The sequence below is a fragment of the Leptinotarsa decemlineata genome, unplaced genomic scaffold, assembly GCF_025532065.1.
Source record: "Leptinotarsa decemlineata unplaced genomic scaffold, Ldec_3_MD MMD2_tig00026328_RagTag_RagTag, whole genome shotgun sequence".
Lineage (NCBI taxonomy): Eukaryota > Metazoa > Arthropoda > Insecta > Coleoptera > Chrysomelidae > Leptinotarsa > Leptinotarsa decemlineata.
Genome location: NW_027412688.1, coordinates 24,526,598 through 24,550,069, shown reverse-complemented (window position 1 = coordinate 24,550,069; position 23,472 = coordinate 24,526,598). Strand labels below are relative to the sequence as shown.

General features: G+C 35.6%; 1 protein-coding gene across 2 annotated transcripts in view; it reads left to right on the top strand.

Annotated features, from left to right (window-relative positions):
- form3 (FH2 domain-containing protein formin 3) overlaps positions 1–23,472 on the top strand; it is a 240,731-nt gene that overhangs the window by 179,081 nt on the left and 38,178 nt on the right. For both annotated transcript variants that reach the window (XM_074182296.1, XM_074182294.1), the window contains 2 exons: positions 5,790–5,996; positions 22,369–22,528. In XM_074182296.1, the coding sequence (XP_074038397.1) occupies positions 5,811–5,996; positions 22,369–22,528 (346 nt within the window). In that variant the 5' untranslated portion in view covers positions 5,790–5,810. The remainder of the gene's footprint in view (positions 1–5,789; positions 5,997–22,368; positions 22,529–23,472) is intronic.

Below are 23,472 nucleotides of genomic sequence, written 5' to 3'. Positions count from 1 at the left end.
TTTTAGAATTTTTGAGAATAACAAATAAAATTCAGTTTGACAATATTCCTTAACACTAGTAGAATTGTTGGACACAAAGTAATATCATTTGTAAGTCTTTGATATACAATAAAAAAAGGGTTGGAAATTTTTCGAGTTAATCATGCTTACCAAGCACAATGAACAGAGAGAAAAACTTTATGTCAAAATTGAAGATAACTGGTCAAAATTGTATAATTCAAGTAGAAGGGATTTCAAGTACAGAACAGATATTCCATATTTTGGATACTCAATTCCTGCACATGGAAGCAAAACATTTTCTCATCAAGAAAAAACAAAAAATAGAAATTGAATAACTGGATATCGAATTACCTAATAAGAAAAAAAGTAGACTCTTAAAGTACATTTTGCATTAAAGATACCATACACAAAACTTCAACTTTAAGAAAGTTGTCAAATAAGTGCTGAGATAAAGTAAAAGTTTGGTGTGGATTTTTTTGTGGGTTTTAAGGTACATTAGAAGCGAAAGCTTGAGATATATATATATATATATATATATATATATATATATATATATATATATATATATATATATATATATATATATATGTATGTTCGGTATAGTATAGTATGTTCGGTAAATTGTTTTTACGATTATTTGTCCCTCAAAGTTTGGCTTTCGGTATTTTGGATTTCTTGTCTGTAGTCAGCCGGTATTTATCTCACTCATTTGTCGTAAGTACCTACTTGTGATAGACAAAATAAACGAACTAAACTAAATATTGGGTGTCCTTTCACGTTCCACTGACCGATGGTAAAAAATCGACGTATAATTGATTTGCGATCTATAAATATTGACAAGATATTTCCAATGGTCGCTTGACATACCGATAATGAATTACGATGTATATGTTAATCGGATCCATATCAATGAAGTTGTTTCGCGGTCTCAAAAATGGCAAGCAATTATGGTCGGGTATAGGACTCAGTTTATGCACAATTAGGCACAGGTCGAATAAATTACGGTTAATTCAGTCGTGGACCAACACTTAACTGCGGCACTTGGCACGGTTTTACTGATATGATGATCATTTTATCAACAGGAGTTGAGAAAGTATGAAAACCCGTCCGGTGGTTCCGAATGACGTTATGAAATTTAAAAAAGAGACAGTAGGCAAAATGTTTTCAGAGATAATTTGATCTTGAATGATAAAACTAGCAGCAGGCAGGTGCTCGATAGGTATTTAAGTGAATTATTGTTAGACCATTTACAAACAAAGGTACATGTACGTTTTCAAAAAATATTGTTGCTATTTGTATATATAATTTTGAATGCCGTTCACAAGTGAAAAACAAATACTTTAACAAATATAAAGTAGTAGCAAATTACCGCCAGAGGATTAGGAAGAAATTCAGTTAAAATCTGATCATGTCCAGAAGCAATGTGTTTCAGGGTGGTTCCCCCAGTCTACTTCTTCATGGTACAGATGTGGCACCCCCGGAAATCGAAGGTACAAAGTCACCCATTTGTTTTGTATGGACATCCATAAACTTCATGCCTCTGGGTAAAAGAATCTCCACCAGTCTCTGAAAGTGATGTTTTTGAAGGTCTTGTTAAAAAAATACGATGCAGGGATTACGGACAGGATGTACAGCTCTTAGTAGATGAAAGGACGTAAACTTACAGGAAGGTCGTGGACTTTTGAGCTTGGATTGTCTACATAACAGAATAGTACTGGATGGAGCTTGTAAAGTCATCTGGAGTATGGATTTTCTTTTCTGCATGCTCCGCGACCATAAGAAAATAGGAAATGAAGTCAGACAGGTAGCTGCACGAGCGCTGAACGATATTATCACAACTCTGTAACCGAGTTGGAGTCCGTTCAGCAAAGGAATCACATAGAATCCGCAGAGATCACTTCACTGCTGAAGCTAATGCTTGGAATCTTCTTCAACAACAATGGAAACTTCGACTTATCAAAGCAGCTGACCTTCGTTTTCCTCAGGTGAAGGGGGCGAAAGTCGAAAACTGCGGATTCATAATGACCTGTCAGTATGGTATTTTAACACCTTCGTCTACCATGATGGGTAAAGAGGTTCCTAATACCAGGAACCTACAGTACTTTCACGGTATTGAGATACCACTATGTTGAAATGGCTGTCCTGCTTATAGCAGTTCTAGGTGGAATGATGTGTTCGCTATTCTCAAAATAGCAGAAATCTTAGCCGGACAAATGCAGAAGGCAGTGATTCTCTGTTCGCTACGTCATCTCAGGGTACACAATTCTTGTGCACAATGATCCCTCATCTAATGGTTGAGAGAAGTGATCATTGGTTAATGAATCCGGCACACTATCCGAATGGCTCGGGGCTTTGGGTCTAGCCCTTACTCATGCTTTTTAGGATAAAGTCATACCAATAATAAGCACAGATGACCATACAACATCTGAGGTCTTTAGGGTGTGTTGCGCAACCTCTTATTCGAACAACTGTTGCAAAACCCCAGGTGCACACAGGATGGAGAACCCAAAATTTCTTCCGATGTCGATCGTGGGTATATCAAAATGAACCTCTGATAGAACCTATTTGAGGCCCCCACAACGTACCCCCTCAGGACAGGGTTTAACGCCAAAGTGGTGAAGCGCAAACTTATGACAACCGCAATTACACCAGATGTTTTGGGTGGCAAGAATTAATTTGCTCTATGGTAAAAAATGCATCCAGATTGGTGAAAGTGGCAGTCCCACCACTCATTGACGCGGTTGAAGATGAAATTTGCATTATTTCACCAGTTTAAACACTCGGAAGACGCAGGGTAATATACCGAATCACGTCCCTGAACATCTGGCCTGTTTGGATACAGATAATCATGAAATTTTTAAAGAAAAGACTAGAATCTGACAAATTTACATCGCCGTGCTCACCATCGAATCAGATTAACCGAATCCGACCTTTCGGTTCGAAAGATGGAAGCTAAGATCTAATCGGCGAGACAACACACATCTCAGATCCAATTTGACGACTACAGGGTGGCTTTTCACGTCCGCCATGCGGCGAATAGCCACCAAACTACAACATGTTCATCACACTTTGAGTCAAGGCGTGCTGCTAACCACCAAGCAGCACTTGGTGCTGCTTGAGACGAACGATTGACCTGAGAAATGGCTTCGGTATTTATGTGAGAAGCACGAGATGCTACTGCATTGAATATATGTATCACTAAATTAGGTTAGTACCTGAAATTGTTGCATTTGAGGGACCTAATCCAGGGCCGGTGAACCCATTGAGCGAGTTAGGCCACCGCCTAGAACGCCAAATGTTTGCGATGGCTTAACAAGGCGGAAAACATTGCATTATTGTGCAAATCGTAGTTTTTGGAAACTTATACGTAATAATGTATACGGATTGTATCCTGTGCGGGATTTATTTCTCTGTCGTCGACGCTTAAATTGTTTTTTGAAGAAGAGGGCTGATGTCAGCACTTATTTTTAGATGTATCTATTCGAGAAATATTTTTGAAACCATTTTTTTTTGATAGTTTACCTGAACTATCCATTGCCTTGAAAATATTTTTTTACTCTCGTGCTGGTAAAAAAATGCATAATTTTCTATACTTTTAATTAGAAAATCAATTGTGTGGCATTATTCGTCATCGAGAAGGTGCTATGAACTTTTTTCAAACTTAGACCAGTTTGTGGAGTTGGCTCAAACCAATTTCCACATTGCAGCAAGGTAGGTCACTTCAACCGTGCCTAGGTTGGGTGAAGAAGGGGGCGGCAAACGTGCTCTTTTGCCTAGAATGAAATATTTAGTTGTCTCGGCCCTGAACTAATCCGTAGTCATTCTCAAACTTTGAGATGTCAACTTTTGTAAATATTGTTCAACGTCGCCATATGGAAACGAAACAATATCGATATCAGGAACAACATTCGAATATCTAAGAATATTTGGAGCGAAATAATAATATTTCTTCGTAGTTCCTCATTACATATAAATACAATAAATATTCAATCTATAAAAATAATTTAAAAAAACTACAAATGAGGCTAGAAACAACATGTACCGGAAGGGTACTGTTGATCTTAGTTCTAGCCTTGAAGAAAAGAAAACTAAACTAGACACGTATGAACACGTGTGGTCATTAATGAATTTAATTTTCAAAATGTTTGTTTGAAGGTGATTGACAACATTCCATGATGTATTTCATTAGTTCGGACTTCCATTGTCTAATATTATATAAAATGATTTGAAATCCCTGAAATAACTAAAAAGAAGAATTAAAAAATTAAAGAAGAGGAATAAAAATGGATTGCTGAAAAAACAATTATATTAGGCAAAAACCTGAAATGAAAATTAGTGAAGTAAAATACAAGTGAAAATGAAACAAATTGAAAAAATTTAAATATAATAAAAGTTAAGAGATTCCAAGCCAAGTTAATTCACGACGTTTCGATTGTAAGGTATCCACAATCGTCTTCCAGTCATCACCCGAAGACGATTGTTGATACCTCAAAATGTTATTTTTCATAAAACTACAAGGCAGAATTTTAAAGTTCAAAATCAGTATAGAGAATTTCCAGGGGTTTGAATCGACATTTTGTTGGACCTAGCGGCATTAATGTGAAAAGTTTTCTTTCCTTATACGAGGAATTGGGCAACTTTTGGATATGCAGTTGGTTACCTCGTTCACAGGTAGATGGGGCGATGATAAACCTGTTGTTCGTTGTGTGCTTCAGCTTAGTTCGAGAATTGATACTCTGACAGAATTTGATTTTCAATTATCGGAAATCATCGACTTTATGTTGATGATATACACTACCTTGCACTGACGAGTGGCCAAACAGCCCGAAACCGGTCTGCAAGTGTGTTTCAATAATTGAAAATATATTGCGGCAGTTGTATCGCCAACAGCATATGCAGGAATAACTTCTGTGAAGAATCCTGCACTGACACCTGTCGGACATAATTCAACGCCCTTCGTGGTATTAGCCAGGGGAGTAGTTGTTTTCTGATAGGTATCAGTCCATTAACCTACTGTGTAGGGAGTTGAGACTGGCCTGAACGAATTATTCTTTTAGATGATTTGATTTATAGCCAGTCTTCAAGTATGCCCACTGTCTATATGTGTAATGAATTTCAGTTACAGTAACCGTTACAGTTACAGTAACATTACTGGTTTTAGGAACTTGTCATCACATTACAACTCTCCTTCAAAAGCTAGTAGGGCATAGTAAGTTACCAAGTAAGCGCATGTATCCTGAAAGTGAAATAACAGATACCTATGCTTCCATAATTCTTTACATTACCCACATAGGTGGAATGCATAGCGCATAAGCCGTTTGCATCTACTATATGTCACTGCCAGCCACCAACACACTGCCGAAGCGAGCTTTGTACACTGTACACAGTGACTAAAGTTAGTGTTTTGTAGCCACTTTTCAGCAGCAGTTTCCAGTAAGACCGCTCCTTATAAGTCCTTCTATTATAATTGACAACAAGCTTCTGAGTTCAAAGCGCCAACATGTGCTCCCCCATTCCGGTCAATCTCACCTTGTTTATCAATATGCACCCATCCCGTCCAACACTGTACGAACTCTAAAGCTTGTCAGCCTAACCTAAACTAACCTTGATTTGGTAAATCGTATGGTTTGGTGAACACCTATTGACCATAAACTTATTAGGTTCAATTACATTTTTTCATTCATTATAGTTCATAATTCTTCTTTTCTGCTTCATTTCAGATCCTTTAGTTGAGAAATTGTTTTTTTTTTCAAATCGAGTACCTATATTGATATCATAATTTTTTTCAGGCGAGCAGTGAGTCTCTCGACATGGACTCGTCCAGAATTGGACTGGACTTCATCGTCGAGAATCCCGATTATATAAGGAAGTTGGCCGCCGCTTTGGACACCCAGAATGTGACCGTCAAGAAACAAGTGTTCGAGTTGCTCTCTGCCCTCTGCGTTCACAACGAAGATGGCCGGGCCAGGGCACTTGACACCCTAGATCATTTCAAGGTAATGTAGATCGCTAAGTTCACTATGTCAGCTTGGTCAGCTATTATCATCCACCACAAATCAATTCTCTTAGTTTTAGTGTCTTATTGAAATTGTATGCGTAGGTGGTTCTTCGCTTTTGCGTATTTCATATACATGCTAGATGAAAAATTAGCAAATATACCAAAATCTCTTTTTTGATGTGAGTCCAACTAGTTTTACGGATAAGTTGCATATATAACTGACGAAAAATAGCATCTTAATACTCAATACATTCATCTAAGATATGTTCCTAAAAGAATTCAACTTCCTTTGTGTAAAAAGTAGAAATTTGATTCTAGTCCATTGGGATTTTCCATATCTTTGTCAAAGTCCCACCTCCTCATTTTTTGGTAGATTTATATAGGCAATTCAAGGTAACTGTCAAGGCTGAATGTACTGAAAAAAGTCAGGAAGTAATCCACAGTACCTCCTATAATAACTTCCATAAGAACAAAGGGTTTAGGATATCGAAAAACTTTGCCATCTTATACCTCTTCGAAATACATGTACTTACAATTTTGACTTTAATCCGAAATATCTTTTGTAACTCTCGGATTTATTTCGTATACACACCATGACGTTAAACTTAAAATATATAACTCCAGTGTATTTCACAGCAATTTATCTATATAGTAGCGAGTGGATCGAGTAAGATCGGTCAACTTCCGAACACTTAACAGAAATCTCCAGATGATGACAAATAAGATTTTGTCGAAATGTCGTGTGATTGAGGATAATAGCACAGTACACGGATCAAAACCCGGAAATCAGTTCACCATATTCCTGTCCGTGAGAACTTTAGATTTAACATATATATTAATGACTAATCGCGTGCCGTGGCACAGCCGTGGTGGATTCAAATTACGGAGCGATCCAACCTTCAGTTCACAAAAATAGTGGCCGAAATATGTATAGGGAGTGAGAGAAGGTTTAATGTGTGAGAGAGACAGTAGACGAGCTTCGTTGTCATTCCTGCTCCGTGCTGTTAACTGAGTAAGAAGTGACACCAGTAGACTCCGGACGGGAATAACAATGATTAAATTACTGAAATGGCTATGCGAGAATTCGATTAAAAGGTGTTTTTCAATATTATTTTTTTAAATAAAATTCCTTAACTGACAGTTTTGTTTGTATGCGTGATCTTTCATGCAGACCAGATGTAATAACTATCATCAGTTAGCAAGTCTGGTGCTTTGTTGAAAATAATACGGACTTTTTATTTTGTAGTGTGCTCTCTTCAGAGTTCACGTTTTTATGAACTGTACAGTGAAAATCTCACAATGAAGTGTTACTTGAATACGTTATGAATTTATTTTCATCAGCTATCAGCCAATTTCATCACACATTTCTTTAATAAGGAAAATATGTATTGTCGCGAGTTTGGGCACAAAATTTCAGTCGCGAAGAAACGTATCCTCGACGAATACACCATAAGTTCCTCTTGTACTCACTCCTCATAATTTCTTTACGTTTCACCTTACAAAAAAATTATCACATTTATCATTTCCTACCAGAAAAAATATTATATACTGAGTTTTCCACTGAAAACAAGTGAAAATACGTTACCAATTACCAATTACCAATTACCAATGAATTACATATAAAATTTACCAATATTGCGCATTTGATTTGGATCATTTTTGTTAAAGGATTGTGCAGGAGCATTAGGAAAACCTTTAACGAGAATTTTTAATCCATGTCTGATATCTGGAACATTCCCAGATATTTGGAAATTAGCTAAAGTATGTCCTGTATACAAAAATGGTGAGATAGAGATTTACAGACCCATATCTATTTTATGTATTTTTTCTGAAATTTTTGAGATTATTTTATATAATCGCATATATGCTTCTGTTGAACGGCAACTATCTCAACATCAACATGGATTTGTTACTAACCGTTCTACTGTTACAAATCTAGTCATTATTACTCAATTTATTTCCGAAGCATTAGATAACAGTGGCCAAGTTGATGTTATATACACGGATTTCTCTAAAGCATTTGATAAAATTGATCATGGTATCTTGCTCAATAAACTGATGAGTTTTTCGAACACTGCCTGTCAGCTGATGCAATCCAATCTGACATGTAGAAAACAATTCGTGTCCTATAACGGTTATAAATCTAGAACATATATAGCTTCTTCTGGTATGCCTCAGGGCTCCAACCTAGGTCCTCTTTTGTTTTTATTGTTTATTAATGACTTATGTGAAAGTTTAGCTTGTGAACGGTTATGTTTCGCGGATGACTTGAAATTATTTTCTATAATTAAGGAAGTAGGTGATTGTGTAAATCTTCAATGTCAATTAGAATTTCTTGTTGCTTGGTGTAGCAATAATAAATTGAAACTCAATGTGGAGAAATGTAAAGTAGTGAGTTATTGTCGAAAAAAAAGAGGTTTTTACATTCCCGTATGTAATACAGGATTCAGATCTGCTGAGATGTAATGAGATCAAAGAACTAGGGGTAATATTCGATCATAAATTAACATTTGGTAGACATATTTCACAAAAAGTTTAAGAACCTCTAAGAGCTTATGGTTTCATTGTTAGAAATTGCAGAAACTTTCATGATATTAAAGCCATGAAGCTGTTGTAATTCACCTACGTACGTTCGAAGATAAAATATGCAAGTATCGTCTGGAGTCTATTCTATGAGATTCATAACATAGCCATTGAAAGAGTTCAAAGAAGGTTTTGTAAATTTTTAATTTTCAGAATAGATAATTCTTACCCTGAGAGTGGTATCAGTGATGATGTCATATATGAACGTTTGGAACTTTTTAGTTTAGACTGTTTAAACCATCGCAGAAAATGTGCGAAACCATCGCAGAAAATGTGCGACGCTCATATTTTATTCAAGTTAGTGAAAGAGGGGGTTGACTGTCCTAAAATTCTTGAACAAATTTACTTCAATGTACCACGGCCAGCTTCACAATTTCAATCCATTTTTAGACCTCTCAGAGCAAGGACTAACATTATGCTCAATTCCCCAATATATGTGCACAAATTTCAATAGCATTTGTGCCCATGGTGATTTATTTTTCACTAACCTTCATAACATTATTAGAATTGCTAACGTGTACTTGAAGAAGGTTATTAGAATTAGTTTTTCTTTTTTGTTCATTGTATTTTTCGTTTATGGTTAAGTATTGTGAATAAAATTGTAAAATTCACCCTGTAAATGGGTAACTGTTGGACAATAAAGCTATTATTATTATTACTATCATCAGCCTATACAGGGCTTTTCATGATGAGCGTTAATTAGCCGTTTCTGACAAACTATTCAACGGATCAACCTGAAAATTTCACAGTATGCATAAATCAATATGACCTACACGCCTAAAATATTTCAGACGAAGCGGCGTTGTCGCTTCTACTATAAAGTAGTGGCTTCTTTGATTTTTCAAATGGAACACCCCGTATATAATATCATATTATGATTCGTTATCACTTTGTCAACAAATTCATATACTATTTTCCTATACCTATCTATTACCGTTTAGAAGATATAAATTAATTTCGATATTTTTTTTACCAAACATGAACTTTTATAAATGCTGATAATCTTGAACTCTCTTGCACTAAAACGATCAAATTTGAAATGGAGTGGAGTGATACTATGAGGATCTTCTCTCCGAGTCATATTTTCATTTGCCTCATACAGGGTCTTCAAAAAATGCAGATACTTTGATCTCATGAAAAAATGAATGGAACTCAATTTTTTCAAATGGAACATTTTTGAGCTCTACATCCAATTTTAGATTAACTTTGTTCAGATAATACTATTTCTAATTTGAACCGTTTTCGAGATAAACTGTTTCAAACGGAAACTGACGTGGTTTTCTTGCTCGTTTTTTTGAATTCATCACCTATTTTGGATATTTAACATTTTTTTTTTTTATACTTAGTAATATTTCTTTTTGATCCAGTTTTTAACTGTCTCAGATCAGTCAATTCGAAATTGGTATGTACCTACCTTAGAAAAAGTTACAATTTGTATACATTGAGGTATTGGTCTCTAACGTAAATAGTACACATTAATATTTTTTAATAGTGTGCTGTGAAAAAATAAATAAACCAATTATTTAACGTCAGACTTTCGTTGGTGGTTTTGACTGATTGTGATAACTACCAATTATAATAGAATAATGTCAAGATTAGGTCACAGTAATGAAGATTTGTTGAATTTATTAATAATTTATGGTGAGTGCAATAGAATTGCAAGTAGAACATGCCGAGTATTTCATGAAAGATATCCACAACTTCCGAAGCCGAATAATAATGTGATAAATCGACTTCTAAAAAACTGTTGGTTGAATGGAACCTTCCGTCCAAAAATCATTCGTAAGAAGACTAGAGTGGATGATGATGACAATGGTATAACAGTTTTGGGATACTTTCATGCATTTCCAAATGCTTCTCTGCACGAGGCTGAAAGGGAGATAGGTATACCCTTCGTGACAATTTGTCGAATTCTTAATAAGCATAAATGGCATCCCTATAAGTTCTACTGTGTCCAACATTTGAAAGAGACTGATTCACCTCGTAGAGTGGAATTCTTTGAATGGTTACTTGTCAAGACTCAAGAGGATGAACATTTCCTTGACAATATCATATGGACAGATGAGGCCAAGTTCACAAAAAAAGGAGTTTTCAATAGACACAACAGTCATTATTGGGCGCCAGAAAATCCCCATGTTGTCCGCCAAAGGGGATTTCAAGAAAGATGGCAATTCAATGTATTTTGTGCCATAAAGAATGAGTCAATTTTTTATATCGAGTTTTATGATAATAATTTGAATGCATCAAAATATGAAGATTTACTGAGGAATGGAATTTAAATGATTTTAAATAATAGACCAGGAAGAGAACGTGTATGGTACCAAATGGATGGTGCTCCACCCCATAATTATCATTCAGTCAGCGAAGCTTTAACCGAAATCTTCGAAGACAGATGGATTTGCAATGATGGACCTCTTCGTTGGCCTCCTAGAACACCAGATGGCAATCCATTAGATTATTTCGTGTGGGGTTCCATTAAAATATGGTTTACTCTACTCCAATAACAACAATGGAAGATATGAAATCGAGAGTTACAACTGCTTTCAATAGTTTGACTCCAGACTTGATCAGAAACGCTTCACATGACAATCTTTTGAAGAGATTACATGTTTGTTAAAGTAGAGATGGAGATGTGTTTGAACATGTTCTGAAATACACTGACGATTAAATTAACTCATTAATTTATGGGTTTATCATTTTCAGTTCAAACTATTGTTTGAAGAGAAGTTTCATTCGATGGTTGAGGAGTATTTTAATAATTATCTTTTCATTGTATTATCTGTTACTGATTGAGAAACATCAAACGAAATCTGTTTTACAAAAATGAGTGATGAACAAGGAAACCATGTCAATTTCCGTTTGAAACAGTTTATCTCGAAAACGGTTCAAAATAGAAATAGTATTATCTGAACAAAGTTAATCTAAAATTGGATGTAGAGCTCAAAAATATTGAAATAAACAGGGTGTTCCATTTGAAAAAATTGAGTTCCACTCATTTTTTCATGAGATCAAAGTATCTGCATTTTTTGAAGACCCTGTTTGAGGCAAATGAAAATATGACTCGGAGTGAAGATCCTCATAGTATCACTCCACCCCATTTCAAATTTGATCGTTTTAGTGCAAGAGAGTTCAAGATTATCAGCATTTATAAAAGTTCATGTTTGGTAAAAAAAATATCGAAATTAATTTATATCTTCTAAACGGTAATAGATAGGTATAGGGAAATAGTATATGAATTTGTTGACAAAGTGATAACGAATCATAATATGATATTATATACGGGGTGTTCCATTCGAAAAATCAAAGAAGCCGCTACTTTATAGTAGAAGCGACAACGCCGCTTCGTCTAAAATAGTATAATAGTTTGCCAGACACGGCTAATTAACGCTCATCATGAAAAGCCCTGTATACTTTTCTATATGGTAATCACTTACTCACCCAACAACGTGGAATCAGAAAATACTAGATTTTATTGCTTTATGATTTTGAATAACTAAGTATACGCCTTATCGATCATTGGTTTACAAGAATAATCTACATAATCATTTCGTGATCAGTGCATTTCTTTCCTTTCAATGAACCCACCAAAATTGAAATCGTATAATTATTGTGTTCTTGTGATTCATCGGCATAACCTTGTCAGGACGAAGAGATCGAAAGTGTCAAGGCCGCACGAAATCTGCTGTAAATGTACCGATAATTTTAACGAAAGAATTCGCCATGTAATCATAACAGACAAACCCAGATATGTCAAGAAAGCCGTATTCGTTGACTTGGAATATGATTGATGTATTAATATATCATTGTTTTTATATTTGAAAAGGTTACTCTGCGATATGCTGTTGAAATTTCAACGATCAATATCTAGCCAATAACTTTTTACATATTGCGAAGGTAATGATTGAGCAAAGACGTTTGTGGAGGGAGAGAAAAAATATGTCGAAAGATATTTTCTATATAGAACGGTTCATCTGAAGTATCAGGGGCAGGGCCGTCGCCATGAGGGGGATGGGGAGGAGCCTCCTTCCCCCTGCTTTTTCGACTTTGGAAAAAGTTGGGAAATTTTGGGCCGTGAAGATAGAAAAAAATAATAGTAAAAAAATTAATAAAGAATTTTAAAAAATGAGAGAAAAGAAAGAGAGAGGTTATAAGAAAAGGAAAAGAACCAGGAGAAGGTTAGGATTTCCCAAAATGCATATCTTGGAGATCCCATACTTTGAAATTCTGAGTTGTTTGAAAACTTCAAAAAAGTTTAATTTCTCCCAAGTAAGAGAACAGTCCTGAACAGTCCACAAATTTTGAAGTGACAATTTTACAAAGTTCCCAACTTTTCGACTTGGAAAAGTTGGGAAATTTGGGGCAGTGAAGATAGAAGAAATAATAGTAGAAATAATAGTAGAAAACAAAAGAAATTAGAATTAGTTAGAGTTTTTTCAGTTCCCAACTCATTGAGGTCATAATTTCGTCATCCCATATTGGATTTTCCAGCAAGGAGCCTCATTTTTATCAAAGTAAATTACATATCGAAAACCAATGTGAAAATTTATTTTATTTTTGTTTGTGCATACCCCAACGGGTATAAGCATTCAGCCAATCTATGGATAGCTAAGTAAGAAAATTATTATATTATAGTAGTAACTAATTCCTCGGCTTACATTTTTTCGAAAGTTGGGAAATTTTGCTGGTGGGGTTGGAAAAATTTGGATTCCCTCCCCCACTGGTTTTTCTTTTCGCTACGGTCCTGATCACGGGTGTGTTTATTTTTTCATTCAGCCAGTCTAGGTTGATACATCCAGAAACGAAACTTCTTGAAGAAAGATATGTGGTAACATGAGATTTTATAGCATTTATTGTTATTTCCACGAACATTTTCGTGATATTAATATTTGTACTTAAAATAATATATTTTAAGAGAACTATGTGAACATTTGTAAAAAAGAAATGGCATTGTTTTCCCGATGATTTGGCTCACTCGAAATTCTGGCGTCTATTTGTCAAGATGAGTAAAGGATCACTTGAAACTGGAGAAGCTAGATAGGAGTTTTTTCTCTGCTTGAAGGCTGAATGGTTAGGTAAAAGATTATTGATCTGCTTATTCCATACATTGCATACTTTCGGCAAGTAGCTGTAACGTAAATTCTTGTCCAAACAGTATGTCCCAGATCCTATCTCATGTTCATTTTTCAACCCATCTTCCAGGAGTTTCCGCCAAGCATATTATCTTGATGACTCTTCCTATCGTCCACTCTTCAAGGTTTGATGTTCGTTTCTTCATGTATTCAAAAATTAATACAATTATCGTTTTAAGTATTTATATAGATAAACTTTGTCTTTTACACTAAGTAATTTGAATGAATCCTTTAAAAGTTATCACGATAAGATTAACTTGACGAAACGCCGTAAGCCGTTACGCGTCGCGTCTACTGTAAGACGACGGTGGAAGATGCGCGGGGATAGAGGGGCGATCTAAGGAATGAAGCGTCATCACCGAGAACGCGACCTGAACGCGGGCAGATGCCTGAGGGCAGACGTTGTTGACGGTTGTGTTAGTTTTGCAAATTTCTTTATAGATAACATAATTCGATTCTCGAAGCTATTCATTACTTAGTGCATATTTTTTCAGTTACTGTATTTTTTAATAAAAATATGAATTATGAGCTATTGCCCGCTCCTATATTAACGTACAGCCGAAGCCACCGAACCTAGAATCTTGAAATATGCAGGTAGGTTTTTTGTATAGCGTAAATAAGCATTAAGAAAATGAATCAGGAATTTCCACCCCCAAGGGCGAAAAATGGGGATTCAAAGATTATATTGCATTTCGTCAGTTTTGAAGTTGGAGACCTGAACTTTTGAGTTAATAAAAAAATATTGAAAAATATATGATGGAATAATCAAATATGTTGTAAAAACAGATTTTTTTTTCAATTCACAATAAACTGGAATGTTACAAAAAAAACATGAAAAAATACTCTGGTTATAATAATAAGCTTTTAGGTGCAAACTGTTCAATTATCTACGAAATTTTAAACTATTGTGGAAAATATAGAAGAATGTAATACTTGGTTGAGAATTTGAAAAATTATACAGGGTGTTATAAATGATATTGGTTTCAGAAAATAATGAATAAACGGTGTTGAGCAAATTGAAAACTGATAATGTGTTGAATGATTTTTCGAATGGTGGAAAAATGTTGAGAATACACCCACGGAAACTAATAGTTTTGTGGGCGTGAAATTTGTCTTTAGTTATAAAGGTGAAAATGTTGTATTATCATGGCTATAAAATACAATTTATAAAAGTTACTTCAGAAGACTTGTAAAGGAAAGTAAAAAAAGTTGTTCTAAATTATATAACTGAAGTGTATGAAGTACGAGTATATGACTGAAATTAAACTCCACGATGAAAAAATATCCAACTCACTGGATAGTTGAATGAACAATAATGAACTGGAAACAAATGACAATTTTTTGTAGTTCAAATTTTACATAAAAATCTTGATAGGTTGAAAAACCAAAGCCTGGATTTTTTTTAAGAGATATTCTTTGAAGACTTAAAAATATTTTCACCTGAGAATTTTTTTATCAATTTTTCATTTACTTATGAATATTCAAGGAAGTTGAAAAGTGAAAAGCATTAAACAAATTTGATAGTCGGATAATCAAGTTATTTTCATCGCTTGTTTAAAATTAATTGACAATGTTTCATGGTGAATTTTACTGGTTCGGACTTTTATTGTCTAATATGATTCTTTTTATTCATTTTACTCTGTGGTCATTTTCATCTTTCATCTCGAGTATTTTATTAATTTCATTGTATTTTCATTTAACATTTTATCACTTGTATATAACTGATATTTAAGCTTATGATGAACTGTTTGGAACCTTTGGTGTAGTAATGAATATTACTGAAGTTTTTTTCCCAACACCAAATCGTTATTTTTAACACCTCGACACGTGTTTCGATCACCAGGTGATCATCTTCAAAGAGGAAGATTCAAGGTGAAGGTGTTAAAAATAACGATCTGGTGTTGGGAAAAAACTCCAGTAATATTTGATATTTAAGCTATTCATTCAAATTGTATCTGTTCTTTCATAGATTTCGAATCACATTAGGATCATATTAGAACTACATCAATTCAAGTTTTTTTCAATTATTTGGAATGAAAACGCATTTGATATTCTACTGTTTATTTCATATCATTGTTTACGTTGGTTTTTTCTATTGTGGAAAATTATATTATTGTTTCTATTCCTTTATTTTGTATAATACATTTGCTTATAACAAGTTTTCAAACAATAAGATTGTTTGAAAAACATAATCGTAGTTTTTTTGATGAGAAAACAAATCAAAAAAAATTGTTCAGGGCTTTTTATGTCTATAGTTCCTTAAATCTTCGATCGTTCATAAATAAACATAAAATATGATTTTTTCAATGTTTTCAGCGAGGATATTTTCTAAAGCTTTCAAAGAATAGTCCCAAGGAAGAAAATAATACAGCCTTCAATTCTAAGAATTAATAAGTTTTTTTTGTAAATCTACAACTTGAAAAAAAATGGTAATCAACAAAGTATGATTGAAGGCAAAATTCCAACAAAAGTTTTTTGCCACCACATTATTGTTCATTCAGTTATTCACCAAAATTCTAATATGTCTCATTCCTTGATGTCAATATTTAATGAATTGAAATATTTTTTGTTGAAGCGACGGGATCTTGCATCGCGCGTGCCTGTCGAAAAATATATGTTTACACCTATTTTACCGCTCAAATTTTTTCTTAGCTCAAATGGTACATCACGTCATTACGAATAGAATGACACATCTGTATCTGTAGAGTGGGGAGGGTGAGTGTAAGCCCACGCACTTAGGCCACATGTGACCCATTGTACATCCTCCCGAGGAGTTGTCCTCCTAGGTCGTCGTCCATCCTGTCCTTTCCAGGAAGGTGGACAGGTCGCTGGGAGACATCTCCTTTATATCGGCAGGTGTAAGCCAAGACTCGTCGAACACACACTCTCTTATTGACGATAACTCCGGGCACTCGCACAGGACATGCCTGACAGTCTCATCTTCCTGTTCACACATCCTGCATAGAGGTGTGTCCACTAGCCCCATATTATGTAGGTGTTTCCTTAGCTGACAGTGGCCAGTCAGAAATCCTACTGTAAGGCGTAGATTTTTCCTGGTCATCGCCAGTTATTTCTTCGGCGCCAGCTTCCCAGGGTCGCCCAAGGTGATCCTGGCAAGATTACATCCTTTGATTTCATCCCATCTCTTTAGAGATTGAGCATGGGTGTAACTTTCGACTAGTTCCGCAATTGTCGAAGTCATCAGGCCGTGGGTGCCACTTGGTCCTAAAATTCTTAGTCCAGCCGTTTTCTTGGCTAAAGAGTCAGCAATGCGATTACCTTCACTCCTGTCGTGCCCTTTAATCCACCTCAGGATGATGTTATTATCTACCGAGGCTTTGGCTAAATCTTGGTGGCACTCTAGTGCTAGCCCTGAAGTAACACGGTGTCTGTTCAAGGCTAATAGTGCTTGTCTGCTATCAGTGCAGATTGTTATGTTTTTGCCAGAAATTCTTTTCTTGGTTATTTCTTTTGTGGCGATTGAGATACCAGCCAGTTCTGTTTGGACCACGCTGGTATTTCTTACAACTCACCCATACTTTTCGATGAAAGCAATCTAAAATTATGTGAAATGTCATTTGTGAACTAAACGATAGAGACAGAATTTGTCTGCAGTGCTTAGGCATCTCCACCAAAAATTAGAGTTTGAAATGTTGAAACAAGGAGATTTTTGAGATACCCGTTTCATAATTTCAATATAAACAATTCTGCAGGCAGTTATCACAAGTAAATTATACGCGACATAAAAAAATAACACATTTATTGCGATAATCGGATTTATCCGCAGAGTCGTGTCAATATATCCAATTAAAAACATTACAAATCACAGTAATGGACGATTATAGTTCTGCAACATTTCACTCAGCGCGGGCAGATAGAGCGTAATCGCTCGAATTAGGCCCTTGAGTGTTAAAATGTCGAAAGCTTTCCATTTTATGTTAATGCGAACTCATACTCTCGCGCGATGGCCGTTGTATAAACAAATGCGATTCTATGTAGGTTAAAAGATTTGTCGAAAAAGGCAAAAATCAATTACTCACTGGAATCAGTAAACATTCGACATTGTGTTACGACGGAGAGCAGGTCATGGGAGAAGGACGTTTTGAAAATGGTATGAAATAATTTGATTTTCCTAATCGTGTTGGGCAACAAAGAAAAGACAAGTTTTCTTACCGTTAGTTACTCGCATTTGGAAAAAGAGTTACCAGGACAATCCCAGTTGTTAGCGAATGTTTGTTAACTGCCGTTAACGAGGTATTTTTTCAGGTGTTAATCAGAGAAAAACACCTCAATCAATGGGTAAGGAACACAGTTTATAGTCTTTCAATAACTGAAAATCGAGAAGTTCCCACAGAATATAACTAGTTTCCGGTGGAGTCTGCTAATTGTCTTGAAGTAAGTTTCAGGTAACTTGCGTAAGGTACCTAATTTACCAAGAAATCACTCAGAGGGACCTATTACTTTTCACTGAAATAATAGTATGTAAACGATTCAATGAGTTTTCTAGACCTTACTGTTAGTAAAATCAACAATGAACATGATTTTGCAAATTTTCCACATCTTATACGAACATTGTCATACATAATTCTTCGACACATTCCTGTCAATATAAAGTACGAGCATCTGCTTCACAGACTACAGAGTATTCCACTGTCGGAAAGTTATTTTCAGAAAAAATTAAATTGTATCCAAAAATTGCTTATTTCATCAGTTCCATTGTCTAATATAATATAAATTGATTTGATAACCCCGAAAAAATCAAAAAGATTAACCGAAAATAACAATTTTATTAAAAAAACTGAAATTACAAAGAAATAACATACAAAAACCAAACAAATAAAAATTGGAATATTATTAAAAGCTGAACAAATTGAAAAATTAAAAATATTATTACCAAAAAATGAAAATTAAAAGATTTCAAACCAAGTTATGTCACAACGTTTCGATTGTTAGTATCTACAATCGTCTTCGGGTGATAACTGGACTTATTCCTCCGAGATTTGACTATTTATAGGTCATTCAAGTGCTTTCACCTATCCTCTCTTCCCTCTTTCCGCTTCATTTGTTTTGGCGGGAGATGACCGTTTGGCGGGAGTTGGTCGTTTTTTGCTTGATTAGACGTTTCCATATGTTACGTATCTCTACGCTAGTTTGACTGAATGCGTTGTTTGACAACATATACGCGGCTTCTTTGAATTTTCACCTAAACCAGTGTTCCTCTTTGTGGATGATTTCAGCTTGAGCCCACTTGATGTTGTGTTGATGAGTCCAAACATGCTCTGCTATTCCGGATTTGCTGGTTTCTCCTCGCTGTGTGTGTTTCTTGTGCTCAGCAATGCGAACTTTCAATGGCCTTTTAGTTTCACCGATGTAGGATTCTCCGCACTCGCAAGGTATCCGGTAAATGCAATTCTTGGAATCGTAGTCCGCGTTTGGTGACCTGGTTTTCGTGAGGCTGCTACGGATAGTGTTCCCAGATCTGAAGCAGGTCTTGACGTTATACTTGGACCTAATCCGTCTTATCCTTTCCGATAATCCTCTGATGTAGGGAAGTACAAGTACTGGTTGTGGCGGCTTCTCTTCCTTGTGGAGTTCTTGCTGTCTTATAGCTAAGGCCTGTTCTACCATCACTTTGGAGTAACCATTCCGTTGAAGGTCATTTTTGATGATGCCTAGTTCCTTTTCGAGACCTTCCTTTGTATTACAGAGCCCAAAAGCACGGTCCAATAGAGTCTTGATGATTCCTCTCTTTTTTCACCTTGGGAGCTGTCTTACTTGTCCATTTAGTCCAAGTCTCCAGAAAACACTGCAGCCTCTTGGCCTTATTGCGTTTATTCCCCCATCTTCTCATGACACCCATTCCATCAGTCTCGTTCCCTGTACTAGTTTGTACAGGTTCCGTGTTAGATGTTCGTCATATTCTTCTGGGCGTAATTTTGTACGTCCATATATTGCTTGCCTCCTGTGATTCAGTGCCTCACATTCGCATAAGATGTGTAGAGCTGTTTCTATCCCTTCGTTTCATAATCTGCAGTTGAGGTCTCCGTTGTACAGCCTCATATTATTCAGGTGTCCTCTAAACAGACAATGACCTGTTAGTAACCCTGTAATTATTCTGAGCCGATCCCTACTATATTGAAGTAGTTCTTCAGTTCTTTTCTCGGACAGTTCCCTAATGAAGGTTCTGCTGTGTTTGTTGCCATGTACTTTTGTCCAGTACTCTGTGTGCTTCTCATTGGTCCATGTCCTAATCTGGTTTCGTACCAATGATTTTGGTACCTCCAGAGCTGGTTCAGAACCTATATATGAAGGTGACATCAAAACTGGTCTGGCATTCCCAGACCAGTTTTGATGTCACCTTCGGGTTTGTCAGAGCCCCTAATGCACTCTTGCTGTCTGTACAAATATTGATCCGCTCATTTCTTTGAGGTCTCAATTTAATAAGTCTTGCACACTGCAAGATAGCATACACTTCCGCCTGAAAGACGGATGTGTATAGTCCTAGCGGATAGCTGTAGTTTAGATTTCTATCCGCTCGGTATATTCCAGCTCTCGTTCCGTGTTTGGTCTTCGATCCATCTGTATACCAGGTGTTTTTTCCAAACATGTTTTTGGGATGACTAATGGTCTCAATTTATGGTCTCAATGGTCTCAATCAATTTATATTATATTAGACAATGGAAGTCCGAACACCACGAAACACTGTCAACCACCTTCAAACAAACCAAAAATTGTTGTTTAATAAGATGTGTAAACATTTTCAATTAGTTTCTACCTAAACTCAGGTGTAATATTAGTCGTTGCCTATTGAATTTAAAAAAAAATTAAAATGTTTTTCTGTTAACCAGCTGCCACACTCCTACAAACGACAACCCTCAGAAGTGAAGTCTAAATTAGTGATCTAATCACTGGTATTGTTCTGGAATACGAATGCATTTCTGTACTCAACGGTGTCAAAAGGCAAACCTAAGAAAGTGAAGGCGACGACACCTCCCCTAACGAAGCTTGGCGATGTCGAAGCTTGACCTTGCAAAGGACGTCCCATTGGCAAGCCCCGTTTATCTTTGATATTCGTGTTTTCTGTCGATCCCATACATATTTCCCTTAAACCGTTCGAAAAATTGTGTTTGCTTTCTTCCAACGAAGAGATCTCCATTACACCAGGTCGGTTTTGTAGAGATGGTACAATGTAAATCAAATCAGTAAAGGAACAAATCGTATAGGAAATTCAAAAAAAGCGATACGCCTTTTCTGTCCATGCTGCAATGTCAATACTAGAGACAAAAACACTGTTTATCTTTGTTAGTTATTGATTAGTATATCTTTTCGTTTCTGCTATAATATTATTTTCTTCAAAAGAATTGACAAATATTTGTCAATTATCACTTTTTTCCGATTGAAATGAATATGAGCGATACAGAATCAAGTTGAAACATCATTACTATACGCCCCGCAATGTGACTTGTGGGCAGAAAGATGGGCAGTGACATCAATTTTCATTATTTCTCACGAAAAAATCAACTCAAAGTTGAAGTGGAAACTAGTTTAAGATAGAGAGGGTATGTAGATGAACGAAAGTATCAAATGAATATGTTGAATATTAGGAGAATAGTCTCAATCAGTTATTTTAAATCGAAAAGAGATAATTTTGGTATGGAAGGACCAAATTCAGGAATCATAAACAAGTTTAAGAATATTAATACAAATCAACGTAAAAAATCGAAAATTAAGTTTCAGAAATTTAAATTAGTTTTAAAAAATAGGGCTACTTTGTATCATTTCTGCGAAAAAGTAAAAGCTACTTTGAAAATCCACATAATTCGAAAAAATATTCACTCGACACCAACATACAGAAAATATTTGCACTAACTACATAAACACAAATTACTTCTCTTGAATCCTAGAATATTCATCAATGAAAAATTAAATAAAAATAGTTGAACTATCTCAAAACACACTGGTTTGCAGATATAAATGAACATAGAACCACCATGGCCACCATGGCACTGACATCTAAATCACTACACCGATCCAGTCAATTTTCTGATCTGATTCATATAGCTTGTTTGTAGCTCCTTACAAAATATTCAATTAGGTATCTGGCTCTTCTTAGCTAGTGGCTCTTTTAGGTTTGATCCGTATTCTGTGTCAATATATATGTATCACTATTTATTTAATTCGCTGAACTTAATTGTTCTGTTCTGAGATGAAGAACAGATAAATGACAACAGCCTTTTGTTTGAAACTAGGACGCAAGAGGTAACGGTTTGAATTGAAAGGGATATATTTTTCAGGAAAAATTTTCATTGTAAATCGATGGTCGTGTAGAATAAAATGTTTCAGAGAGACTTTTCCTTCTATGCGTGAGGTACACATCTTGTACAGAGTTTATTTTGAATTTACTTCAGCAATTTCCCACATTTGTTGTATGAAGATGGAGAAGCAGAAAGCCAAAAAACTTTTTTTCCAAAAGTTGATAGTTACTTCATAAAATATTAAAGTATCAACTATAATTGTGGACATTGAAAATACTTTTTTCACTAATTATGGTATTCTTTTGGATTTCTTCCTGTTATTTTCCATTGGTAATAAACATTTACAAATACTTATGAAGCATCTCACTTGAGTGGTTTTCACATCCTAACTTTATTATTTCAGAAATTGAAAGGTGAGAGATATAGACTGAGCGTAATAGTCCAGGAGCTGGATCGGGCAACCGCGGTGGACTATCAAACTGCCTTGGTAGCGTTCATCAATTGTCTGATCATATCGACTTCCAGGCTGAACGACAGGACTAGATTGAGGAATGAATTCATAGGTAAGACTCTAGCGTACCTTCATATAATTTTACTAATAGTATATCCAGTGAACTTAAACCAAAGTCCCTGTAATACCGAAATGACGTTTCTCTCGACTACCGTGGAGCTGTTCCAGGTCATTCTAACTTGCGCTCTCGTTAAACTAAATACTACCTCAGCTGAAAAGTATCGGGCCTAACACATAGATGGCGATGGTCTTATTGCGTTTACCGCTTTTTCAGTCAGTACTAACCTTCAAAAAAAATTTTTTAAATATCATGATATTCCAATCATAAGTTTGTGAGTGATTGTGCTTTTGTTATTTTCAAAACAATGGATCAAAAACAATTTCGTTTTTTAATTTAACACTGCTTCTTAATTGAAAAAAATTCCGTTCAAGCAAAGCGATGGCTTGAAAAGTATTATAAGGACTCCGCTCCATCAGAAACAACAATCAAACGTTATTTTGCTGACTTCAGATGTGGTCGTAGAGACATCGATGCTGCAGAACGCAGTGGACGTCCAAATGAAGCAGTAACACCAGGAAACATAAAAAAACCCGTAATCGTTTTGAATTATCGAAGTTGTGTGACTTAGCTGACATTGAAAAGATATCAAAAGAACGTGTTGACTATGAGAAAGCTCTGTTCAAAATGAGTGCCGCTCGAGCTCACTGTTGACCAAAAACGAGAAGGTTTGACCATGTTTAAACATAACACACCGGAATTTTTGCGTCGATATGTGGCAATGAAGCAAACATGAATATATCACTTTCCTCTGGAATCGAAACAATCGTCATCTGAGTGGAGAGCAACTGGTGAACCTCGTCCAAGCGCCGAAAGCTCAACAATCGGCTGGAAAGATTATTAGTCCAGACAGCTTGTGTTTTTTGCGGAAAGTTTTGCAAGAGTTTCGAAAATTGGTTCTAAATAGTATTTTGAACTGCTGAACACGAATCTGAGGT